Genomic DNA, 13,070 nt, shown 5'->3' with positions numbered 1-13,070 from the left:
GGGTGGGGTTTTTGGTGGTGTGTTGAAAAAAAAAAAAAAAAAAAAAAAAATATATATATATATATATATATATATATATATATATATATATATATATATATATATATATATATATATATAAATAGGTGTGTGTCATGTATGTAGATATGCAGATTAGTATGTATATATGTGTGTGTATGTATTTCATCTGGTTTAGGAAACATTAGTATAGTTATTATTTCATTTTTCTGTCATAACTGGAAAACAATGCAATGAATTAGGAATGGAAAAGGAGTATGTTTATATAAGTTATACTTCCTCATACTGCTTTTCAGACTCATATGAATAAGTGGCGTGTTTGATTATGTACTTCATAGAAAGGTATTGTGTTTTATTTTACACTTGTCGGTGAAATGTTTGTCTGAAATAAAGTATCATCATCATCATCATCATCATCATCATCATCATCATCAACAACAACCCTACCCTGCTGTTTGACCATCAACATCATATGACATAGAGAGAAAAAATTTCCTTTGCTTCCGTTTCCCTTAATATCTAGTTGTAGTGCAATTATCTACCACCAGAGAGAGACATGCACATCTTTTCATTCGTTAAACATAATTTTCACTCCTATTTCATACTCATCTTTAATATTTCTTTTCCTCAAAAACATTCATCTAGATGTCAACTGGGGATGTAAACAATAATTAATATATTTTTTTTTATTTTTTTTATTTTAGCTGTGCATTAAATTACAGTATTGTCAAAAGTAAAGTGAGATCACCCGGTTTGTCCCATGATGGTGAAAGAGTAAAGTTTAAAGAAAAAGACAAAAAAAAAAACTGATAAATCTGACCTCTTCACCTTTCTGCTGCCATGGCTCTCACTCACGTCTCCTGCATAGAAGATCTTTGGGGAAATCAAGAGTGCTCACTCAATCCAATAAATGCTCTCACACCTTTTCAATGTACTAGACATTCAGCTTCCCAAAACATAGATTTGTTTTCTGTTCACAACAGACAATAACAACTGTTACATTATGTGACATCATCGTCCATATATAGCACTTCCTTCCTGTATTATGGAAGTTTTACTCTAAAACTCTTTATTTTTTGTCTAGGATTTGAAATTTACTGATCTTTCAAGGACAACGCACAGGCTGATTGTGATTTATTTAGATTTTTTTTTTTTTTTGCTTTCAAGACCTTTAGATTTAATCAGCTCTGATGTGATATTTTCCTTTCAATAACTTGACAGCAGCAAAATAATCGGAGCCCTTTACATGTAAATATATGATTTATTGCAAATACGAATCAATTTACATCAAATAAACAACTATTGCTGGGCTACATTTATTATACAGGAAGCTCTCAGACATCATTCACCTCTAAAGCACAACAACCAGCTTTTGCTTCATTATTACAGAAACTGCATCATGTAATTCCCCAACAGCTGGATACGTGTTTAATGCTTTAGCTCTCTTTCATATATACACAATGGAAAGTGGGATTTCATGATGATTTCTCAGAAAATCAATATTTTAGATCCATAAATTAAATTTACTTCATAAATCAGGATGTAGTAAAAAAAATATCATTCAGTTGTCCTCGATTGCACAAGACCTGACGCTGCAGTAGGTGTTTCCCCCGATGAGGCAGGAAGAGGAAGGACTTCCTGCTCCTCGTTAGGCCCTGGTGGATTTTATCCTGCAGTAGAGCGTCATGGAGACGATCATGGCACAGATCTGAGGAGAGCGGAGATAATAATATGAGTTCATGAACGCTGAAGAGACACAACGGAGTATTAGGGTCACGCTAAGAAAATAAAAATAAATAAATACATGAAATTATTAGAGTAAAGTCATAAGGTTTTGCAGATAAAGTTGTACGACAGTAAAGCTGAAGTAATACGAGAATAAAGTTGCAGTATTACGACCCTGTTCTGGTAATATTATGAATTTATTCTCGTAATTTTATTGTTATTCTTTCTCAGTATGGCCATTATATAACTAACGTAATGAAATTACTTAATGAACACTGAACAGATACACACTGTCCAAGGACCACGCTAACAAAAAAATATTTAAAAAATTTGAGAGAATAAAGTTAGAAAATTATAACTTTATTCTCATAATATTAAGACTATTTACATATCATTACGATTTTATTCTAGTATTTATTCTTGTATGACTTTGTTCTCTTAATATTATCTTTATTGTCAGAATTTTACAATACTATGACTTTATTCTCGTAATTTATTTTTTGATTTTTGATTTTTGATTAGCATGGCCCTATTCTGTTGTATGATAGTGAAGTTATCGCCTACATATAGTTTTTTTCCCCCTTTAACTTGGAAGTTGGGGTCTTACCTCCAGAGCGGCGATCCCGAGACCAGCGCCGACAATCACCACTGTGTTTTTATCAATCAACATCTTGATCTTTGGGAAGCACCCATCTGTGTTCTTTTGAAAATACAACACAGAAGTTTTAATTTACAGCAGATATTAATGAATAGTAACCAAATTACTAAATGTCACATTTTCTAATAGCCTCAAAAATCCTACTTTTTCAATTGCCACAGTTCCATTACATGGGCTGCTGTCCGGGCAGCAGTGTGGTGGATAGGAATTGTTGTGCGCCGTATAATACGGGGATTCCGTAAAGTCTGTGTAGTTGTAAAATCCACAACATTTTAACTGCAGAGGGAGAGAGAGAGCAGACCAGATGAGCTGTGGGGAAACGCTGTGAAGGAGAACTCATCGTAGGTTCAGACGTCTCGTGTACCGTGCCCATGGTGGTATTCCACAGTCCAGTAATGTCAGAACTGCTGCCAAAGTCTTTCTTGATGTTAGCAACTGCTGCTGTGCCAATCTTTTCAAACAGTGCATCAGCCTAACAAAAACGTACAATATTAGATGTTACCTCCTATCTTGTTATAAAGGACATTTTGTCTGAACTCCTTCAGTCACTCACCTGAGGTCTGAAAACCAGAATGACCACCGCTCCCGCAACCTCAGCGATGAAAACCAGCAAGACTATCATGAAAAACTGGAAAGAAGGTCAGATTAAAAGATATAAGTGATGGCAGCTTTTTAAAAAAATATATATGCTACCTATAAATTAAAACATGCTTGAAGCAGAAATTTCTATGTTGATAAATTAACTTTTTTAAATAAAATGCCGATACTGGGTTGTAATTGCCTCAAATATTTTAATGACAACATTCAAGTTGAGTTTCTCCCAATTACGAGTCTAAAATACTGTAGGATTTGCTAATTGTTGTGATGCTAATCACTATTAGCATCACATCTATCTGATGTGTTTAAACACTACTGGAGGAAGACCTCATTATGAAGATGTGTCAATAAGATTTGAATTGTTAGATATGCTAGCATGTACTTGGTACCTGCTACTTCCCCTATGTCTTTGTGGTGGTAGCCATGCTAGATGCTAAACCCAGAGATTTCTACATGAAATGTTAATTTCTGGATGCGTTCATGTCCTAATTTCTGAATGGGAATAAAATTCAACTCCAAAAAGCAAACAGAGCTCAGGATTCCTTTTTAGAAAGGTAAGACGTGAGTAACCATTGTGTGAACTTGACACTAGCTTAGCTTAGCATTAGGATGGATTTTGGTGGTGCTTTCAAGAACTTAAACAGCATTGATGACTAGCTTTTTCTGAATTTTCTGCATTCATTACAACTCTGGTTGTACAACTCAACTAAAGCTCAATCTATTAAATTTATTATGTTATGTGTTTGCCTTATTTCCTTGCGCTTCATTTTTGTGTGTCCCTTTCAGAACTAGTTTTAAACTTATGCATGTAATTATGTCGACATCTACTGGAAACAAGTGGCTATTGCACATAGCTGTCCACCACATAAAATAAATCAGACAAGGAAATATCTTGTGAAGGACATCTCTCCTCTGAAGTTTATTTACTTAATTATGTAACAACAGGCCAACAAAATGCATATTACACCATGAAGGCTGCATGGTGGAGAAGCGGTTAGCACTGATGCCAGACATTTGAATCCTGATCTTGAGACTTTCTTTTTGGAGTGTCTATCCAAGTCTCTTTGCTTCCAAAAACATACATGCAAAATGTATTTGTCTCTCATAATTGCCCTTACAAATGTGTTTGTGTTTGCGTGTCCAATGTCCGTCTGTGTTGCCCTGGGTTGACCTATTGACCTGTCCCAGTGATGGGCCTGGGTAAGCAGGTGTTTGTAATTTGATTTCATTTCACCCTCTACATATGGAGGGTTTAACTTTTCCCAGTTTAGCATAAGATAATTATTAATTATTGTTCATTAGACTATCAGAGTCAGAAATGAACAGCAAAGTATATCTGAGGCATCATGAGGTAAACTTTACTGATGAATTTTATAATCACTCCTAAGCAAAACTGTGTTTATTTTTGTGGTTTGAACACTTTTTGACTGCACTTTTTCCTTCCACTAAACCTTCCATTATTATTTTGTTAGACAAAGTATTGTGTGAGAATCAAGCTTCATTAGGACTGACCTTTTCTGTCTAGCTATTCTTGTGGAGACTATCAGTGGCTGTCTGCTGGACAGCTGTGACGTTACCTATGTTAGTCATAACTGTTGACCATAATATAACTTTTCTTTAAAAATGTTCCACTTTTCATCTGTGTAAAGTAATATAAAAATATTTTAAGAAGCAGGACTTCGGGGTATTGTTAGCTGATTGGCCAATATCAGAAGACAAACAAAACGTGTCACTTTTTAAATTGTACTACTGCAATAATTACTTTCTGAGGATGTACCAGTTTATTTCATTGCACTTGTATCATTACATTTATCAAATTTCCTAAAATTTGACAACTTGTTTTTGACAAGTGGGACTTTTGATCTTTTGACTTTTGAAATTTCACCATTTCTGAAATGGTGAAATGTGACAAACACCTACCAGCAGCAGCATGCACTTGCTCTCCCTGATGGCCCCACAGCAGCCCAGGAAGCCGATGACGACTAGCAGGCCACCGATGGCGATCAGCAGGTATCCCACGTTGAGCACCTGATGGATTTCCTGAGGAACGTTATCGATTTTCCCGAGGAAGCTGAAGATGGAGCCGCTGTCTACCTTCACCCAGATCCCCACACCTAGGATGGCGACCCCGGCCAGCTGAACGGGAGAGAAAACGGGGTTTTAGAGGAGAACTTAGACCGCCTGGGAGAACAAGGGCAAAACAAACAAACAACAACAAAAAAAACTAATGCAAAATTATTTGAATACTGGAACACTACTGAATGCCAACTGTGTCAATTCATTTGGCTGTAAAAACATGAGGGGAATTTAAGTTTTTCAATGAGATTATAAGGAAATGACACCACAACTGTAAGGTTGACTGATTTTTAGCACCATTTATCTGCATCTTTAGCCTTAGAAGATTAGATTTAACTCTTTAAGTTCTTTGAAAATCATTCTGGTTGAACTGTAAGATCAAAGTTATACACAGTCAAATTAATTAAATCAAAAAATACGTATGGATGAGTCTCGTGTGACAGATCAAAAGTCTCTCTAGAAAATAACGACCTTTAGTCTGATATTAAACATACTTGTCATTTAGCCCACTTCTATGGTTATTAAAAATACTTTTTATTGGTCTGGTATAATATTCCAATTTAAAATGTCATGTTTTTATTAGCTCTAAGTGGAAAATCATCAGATTTAAGAGGAATAAAAGTTTTCAAAAGTGTGTAGTTACACACAGATGGGTGTTTGAAAACTTTGTAATGTGTTTCAATTTGTGATAAAGTTCCCAAAATATATGGGATTCTCGATGATATTCTAATTTGTTGAAAGCATATTGCTAAATGAACAAAGAGAAAAGTCAAGAGAGAAATTAAGACATAGATAAATTCCTTTTTTCCACAGAAATAATATTTTGATTAAAAATTAAAATTTTCTGCCACATCACTATTTTTCTCCACTTTGGATCATTTTCCTTACAGATCCAGTTTTAGACAACAGTTTTAATGGATAGAATTTGGGATCCATGCATTCTTCATCATGGCCACCAGATGTCAGTATTTGCTGCGTGGTGCTCCTATAACTTCCTGGAAACCTGAGAGGATTCGGACCACAGACACCATATCTGGCTGACTCAAGTTAAATATTTGGTTAAAACTCAATAACCCATTCAGATACTGTAATGCCCTATTCAAATCCTCCTGGGTGTCTTTCACAAGGAGCTATTGATGAATGTGTGTCATATTCATATGTCCTTTCTCTATATTTGTGTGAATTTTTTGTAACACATAGTTTTGACTGTGGCATCATATGACACCACATGGAGGTCTCACACACACACACACATATATTTTCATGACTATCTTTGTGGGGACTTTCCATTGACTTCCATTCATTTCTATAGCATAACCTTACCGTTATCCTAACCATAACCAAAACTCAATTCACATCTCAGTCCTAAATCTAACCCCTGACCCAAAACAGCGTTTGCCCTTGTAGGGACCAGGCTTCAGTCCCCACAAGGAGCAGTGGGTCCCCACAATGTAGTATGTGTCAGGAAAATGGTTATTACCAAGTTATTACAAAAGTTGTTACAAACAAATTACAAACAAACGCACACACACGCGTGCGCACACAGGCACACACACGGATGTTCCTGTGAAATTAAAAGCTGAGTTTTAGTACAAAAAGTCGAAGCTACTTACGAAGATGATGCCATTAAAAGCAACCATCATGGCTTTGAGGAATCCAAAACACCCCATTTTTCCAGCTGATGATTTCTATAAAGGCAAAAAAAAGAGGACATTTTGACATTAGTCAAAGTTTTATTCTTAGATTTGTCTGTATTTTCATCATATGTCTTGTCATCATGACGACAGAATACGTGCATTTGATAATGAATCATCTCATCGCTGTGCTACATTGTTGAACACTTTGTGATAAAGTGTGATACATTGTTGAACACTTTAGCCTTTGGGAAGAGGCCCTTTCTGCTGTTAGGCCAGAGAAACAGGGCAGGAATAAGGAAATTATGTCGTAACTCTGCTTTTTATACCTTTTTGTGAGCTTCATAACCATTTAAAGAACTTTAGTCCTTTATATAGCGTTTATTACCCTTCCTTGAACGTGTGGGAGAGGAAGGATGACGATACAGGAAGTATGTTTCTCTGTTTTTCTCACATTTTTTTACAAGATCCTTCAGAAGAAAGATATTTTAATTTTATAGGGATATTTTAGTTAGTAGGATGGAAAATGTTTGCAACACCATCCTATTTATAGTGATTTAAGTTTTGATCTTTATCAGCCAGTTAAGTTAGAAATAACCTTTTCCTAATAATTGTACAACCAGATTTTCTATTAATAACCTGATTACAATATATTAATAAAAAAAAGTACTGGATCATCAGTTACAAAAGCAGCTGATGAATCAATGATTAAAGATAATATTAATCATTGATTCATCATTTTCCAGTTGTCCATTGTTAGGAATCCACAGTAGGCGTTGGGGAGAGTTGTGATTATGGATAAATGATGATCTAAAGGCAGGAGGTCACTCATTTCTGATTTTCTTTAATCAGAAGTGGAAAATCTCTCAACATTCAAAGGATTCGACTGATGCAAACAGAGATAAGAATCACCAGGATTGAAACGGAGTTTGATTAAACGGATTTAATTAAACTCCCTGACAGCCCCACAGCAGACCAGGAAGCCGATGGCGACCAGGAGGTCACCGATGGCGACCAGGAGGCTACCGATGGCGACCAGGAGGCCACTGATGGTGATGAGCCATTTTATACCATCTTGTAATGGTATAAAATGGGAGCAGGAAGCATGTGTGTTTGCTCATATTTATGTACTTCTGCATTTTTAAATTGTGTCCGTTTGAAAAGGGTTAAAGGTCAGTTTGACTCTTCGCCAATTCATACTCTTATTTCATAACCAAGCGTAACCAAGCTGACTCATACACTTAGACCACAGCACAGCAGTTTGTTTTTGTGTGTAGTTAGGTAATTTTATCAAACAATAAGTAGTCAGAAAATAAACTCAGTTTGAACTTTGCCTTACAACACAATTCAGCTAAAACTCAGTTTCGCCCAGTTGACTTTTTCTGAGGGACTTCCGTTTGAAAGATGTTATTTTTATACATAAAACTACATTTATCACAGTAGACTATTGGTATTGTATTGAAAAAAAATCTTTAAATAATCGGTTGGGTCCAAGCAGGGTCCAAACGTCCCACTGATGGGTAGAAATTGACACATTGTCAGAAAACAAATGTAAATAGATGAAGTTTTTGTTCAAAAATTGAGATTCAAAGCAAACAAAACTGAAGCATGAAATGAAAAGGAGGTGAAAGGAAAAATCACCCCAACACATATATAATGGCTACTGATCAAGAGTATGAAACATTTATTTTACAGGTACAAAATAGAAGTAGGAAGCGAGTACCAAATGGGGATGTAAATTGATCCAAAAATTACATCAGTATAAAACAAATATGGCACGCTTCATATGCGTAGTTCTTATGCATCTACGTTTTTCAGTGTTAAAATATTTCATGGTGACTCAGAAACACCTAAGCACTTTGTCATCAGCATACATAGAAACACTGGCTTTCCATCTCACACAAACTACTCGTCCAGAGTCACTTTAAGATTTCCTCCTCTGAAAGCTTTCACGTCTTTGGACCTCCAAGACGGCGGAACAGTGCTCTTTGTGTGGCGCAACATAACAGATAAATTGTATTCCCAAAGACAATGGCAGGGCAGATCCCTATTGTCTATAGCAACAAGCTTCTTTTTAAGACCCCGTGACCTCTTATCGCTTACATTGTTGTTTATGTGCCTTTCCTACAAAATGTGGAGTTTGTTGTTTGGTCTCTCAGCGGAAAGCCTTGAGTTAATCATACATTCACCGGTCGGGGGGTGTACAAAATGTAACCAGCTGTTACCTGGACAGCCCCCAAAACTCCAGCAATGTTTTTCCTGCTCAGAAACCTTTCCTGCTTCCCTGTGGTCAGCACTTGAACTCTGACACCAAGGAATCAGCTAAGTGATGTATTAACAAGTTAAAGTCTCCCGGAAGTCCCTCACAGCGCTTCAACAAAGTCTGGAAAATGACCCACAAGTAGAAAAAAAAAACAGATTAGAGATGCAAAAATTCAGGTGCTTGTGTTTGTTACACCATTAAACAATGTACCAAGAGTAAAGCACAGTTTGCGATTGCTCGTCTTGCATCAGGAAAACCCAACTGTCTCCGACTTCCATAAAAAAAAGATGAATAAATCTCAAAGGGCTTCATTCAGAGGCAGGCAGGTTCCTGGAGACAAAGGGTCATTGTTGGATGGATCCCTCACCATGCCGCTTCAGATACCAAGACTGTAAAAACACCAACCGCATGAACCCCTTCCTTCCACAAGCCTAAAGTCGCAAAGTTCGGGTCGCTGAGAGACTCACCTGCTGCAGTAGACGTCCGGTGAGAAGCTCTGTGGTTTGCTTCAGTCTCTACCTTCACTACTGAGGCTGGTTGGCTGTTGCTGTGGGAGAACACAGTGAGGTCACAGGAACACAAGATCGCTCTGTCTTCAATAAATGACCCAGAATATGTTCACTGTCTCCTTAGTTTCCCTCTGCCTTTGTCACTCTGTTGCGCACAAAAGAGCCTCTGGAGTACTTTCTAAGCAGTATCATGTTATTTTGAGGTTAAAGCTACTAGGAAGGGGAGGGTGGTGGGTGGAATGGGTGTGACCAAAGCAGCTGAGTAATAACACATCACCATGGAGCTGGATCCTTTTAAATCCACAGAGAGGGAGGGAAAGAAGGAGGAAGGGAAAACTCACCTGTGCACCGCCACACAGCCTTACCTATAGCAGGCATGCAAATGACCAAAGGGCATGCAAACATATCTGTCTGCTTGCCAGTGGGCTCCATGAAACACAGCTTTAGTTTCAGACAGAAGTTTCGGGAAATATTAGACATGTTGTCTATTAGACCAGACCTGTCGATTTTAAACGCTCAACGAAAAGAAAAGAAAAGAAAAGAAAAGAAAAGAAAAGAAGAGAAAAGAAGAGAAAAGAGGAGTGTTCGTGTTCGAACAGTTGTTGAAGTAATGGTGTCGTGATGGAGTATTGGATAGCAAGTTGTCTGTGGTTTTTTTTATTACTAGTGAATGTACCCACTGTCCTCTGTCTCTTTTTATCTTTTTTTGTTCAGCTCTCTCAAAAATAGCAAAATCATCTGCTATTACTGTGGTTGAATTGGTTGGGAATGGGAAGGGAAGAGGTATTTTCTTTCCCATAGTAAGTTCCCCTGGTCTGGCGCCTCTGGGATGAACCTCCCAGGGGATTGGCTGCTGCCGTTATCTTTGTGCTCTCCTTGTTCTTCTCTTTCATAAAAAGTACCCCTGGTTCAGTGTAGCCTTTATGCGTTTCCCCTCCAATCCCTAGACGTCTGTCCTGGTTCTGCCAGAAGTTTCTTCTTCTGGAAAATAAGTTAAGTTCTATTAATGTTAGGTGAAGTGGGCTTAAATATTTTTCACAATTTTTTGTGGTACTATTGTGATGATGCCAAAAGTTATGATAAGAACTATTTATTGCTTCTTTTTTCAGGTAACTTTAGGTATATCCGTGACTTCATGACACAGCGATAACAGCCACACAAACACAAATACGGCTCTTGGAAAAACATTCCCATATGTAATGCTCTTCTTTAGGACACCAGTCAGTTGAAGAAGTGTGATTTGTATCACATATTTTCAAATTTATTGGTATTTGATATGATATTCTCATTGAACAAATGGTGGAGAAAATAGTAAAGCTAACAATCCTGACAACAGTTTTTTTTTTAAATCATCAATTGGAATTTGTCATGTCAATGATTCATGAGAAGTCTTATCACAACAATAAATGTATCTTGATAAATGATAATTGATATGACAAATGCCTGCTTTCATCTTCGATCAAATTCTTATTCAGCATATGAGATCACAGTGAAAACAATGGCTTAATGCAATCAGCTCGGCTTCCTTAAACAACTTCCTACCAACTTTAAATAATTTGATTATATTCAGATGGAATATAATTTGATTTGAACCGTAGCACTGGTATTGATTTTTCCCCTGCTTTTGATTTTTTTCTATCCCAATCGGATTGATTTGAATGAAATTTGAATTGAGTTCCACGCCACATGGATAAAAATTGAAACTTACTCGTCCTGAAAAGTGCATTAAAATTGCTACATAAACAAAGACAACTATATGATACTTTGACTTCAACATCATGTGCTGCAACAAATACAACATCATCGTTCTATATATCCAAAACCGAACGGAGGAAAGTGGTCAAACAGGTTAAATGAGCAAACAACACGAGCTGGGATGGGTTTGTCTTTCCACGGTGATGGGAAAGGAAGAAAGAAACTGTTTGCCTTGATGTTTTTGAGGTTTAGTAGTACCTCAGGGCAGGAAAAAATTCTGATGTATTACCCACACCATGAAAAGCACTCTGTTCTTTTATTACAGATTTATGCCCATTCAGACGCACGGCTTCCAGCAGTGAAATTAAGTGGAAGACGATGTTTTTCCTTTTTTTTTTTTTTTTGTACATTGATGCAGTATATCCATTCCTGCTGTGTGTGTTTCGTATCAATTAAGTACAAAGCATACAGGTCTTACACTTGTATTTAAGGAAGTAACACCTTTAACAGGAAACAGTTGTTCATCCAGTTGAAGTCAAATATTTTTACACACTGTAAAAATGGACCTATCTTTTTTGGGGGGGTTTTGCTTACGGTCTAATTTTAAATCAAACTGAACGGTTTCCGTTTTCATCAGAATTTCAATTTGCAAAATGCCAAAATAGTGACAGAGAGAGAGAGAGAGAGAGAGAGAGAGAGAGAGAGAGAGAGAGAGAGAAAGTATTTGTTTTGAGTATCCTTTTTATTATTTATTATAAATATTCACTGGATTTACTGGATCTTTAGTCCGTTCCTCCTTTAACTGAGTTCATCTGAGCCTGTCGGTCATTTTGAAGGATGAGGTTAGTTTTGTGACAAAGACATTAACTTCAGATTTTTCTTCAGACTTTTTTTTTTTGTCCCATGATGTCACACCAGGAAGCAGTGTGTTATATGTGCTGACTTAAACAGATCAGGTGTTGTGAGTTAACCTTTCAGAATCTTATATAGGCCTGATATCATCCAGACTACTCCCAAGTTACTTAAAGTCACAGCTGTGTGCAAATGTCTAAATTTGAAGGAAGTAACAGATTCAGTCATGTACTAACTTATTTTGTTCATCCTAAAACAAAGATTTAACGGTAGACAATGAGGGGTTGTGTGTTTTTCCTACAGTGTAGGCAGAGATCTGGTTTCATGTTTTAAAGTGACCCATCCGGTTTGACTAGGTGAAAATCAGACTTTTACACAACTTTAACCTCCTGGACTTCAACCTAATCATCCTGTAGTTACTGTTATACTTTAACTTTTTCAACTCACAAATGTCATTGAACTCCATAAACATGACCATTAAACTAAGTAGAACAGTTTGTTAAAAAAAAAAAAAAAAAAGTAACCTTAAGTTTTAGGTCCATATTTCCTCGTAGTGTGATAAAGTCGAACACAATCAATACAGATACCTGGAGCACATCACTCACAAAAGAATAATCACTCTTTCAGTGGGAGGTAGCTGGCCCAGCACTTCTATTTTCACACTTCTCTCAACTTATGGGGTATTTAGAAAGAGTTAACAGAATAAACTATTTTTTTTCTTTGGAAGGAATTCCTGGTCCAGCATTTTGTATCATTTCTCTTTTGGTGATGAGGGCTTTGAAGTAGAGCTTACCGTGATCGACTGTCCTCAGTTTTCTTTCCCATAGAAAGTACCCCTGGCTCGGTACTTTTGTATTCACCTCTGTAGCTTTTCTTAAGCTGCCATTACATTAATAACCCAATTTTTCACAAAAAAAGCACAAAATCAACAGATCCGCACATTTTTTCTGATTTTACTGAAATTTCTCAAAATTGGCCAAAAACATTTGGTTTAAGTGACTGCTGCGTCTGTGACCTTTATGGAACATTTAACATCATATATT

General features: G+C 36.7%; 1 protein-coding gene across 1 annotated transcript; it reads right to left on the bottom strand.

Moving 5' to 3' along the window:
* Positions 1-1,259: 1,259 nt before the first annotated feature.
* Positions 1,260-9,678, bottom strand: tspan34b (tetraspanin 34b). The gene is made up of 8 exons (XM_015022069.1): positions 9,439-9,678; positions 6,688-6,762; positions 4,919-5,134; positions 2,955-3,029; positions 2,766-2,873; positions 2,546-2,677; positions 2,351-2,443; positions 1,260-1,726 (listed from the first exon to the last, which is right to left on the bottom strand). Exons 2-8 carry the CDS (start codon positions 6,742-6,744, stop codon positions 1,667-1,669), a joined length of 741 nt encoding a protein of 246 aa, XP_014877555.1. The 5' UTR covers positions 6,745-6,762; positions 9,439-9,678; the 3' UTR covers positions 1,260-1,666.
* Between the last annotated feature and the right edge of the window lie 3,392 nt (positions 9,679-13,070).

Source organism: Poecilia latipinna, unplaced genomic scaffold (assembly GCF_001443285.1).
Source record: "Poecilia latipinna isolate Pla-1442-1.1 unplaced genomic scaffold, P_latipinna-1.0 Scaffold2929, whole genome shotgun sequence".
Lineage (NCBI taxonomy): Eukaryota > Metazoa > Chordata > Actinopteri > Cyprinodontiformes > Poeciliidae > Poecilia > Poecilia latipinna.
The sequence above is the reverse complement of the archived record's forward strand: the minus strand, read 5'-3'. Positions and strand labels throughout refer to the sequence as shown.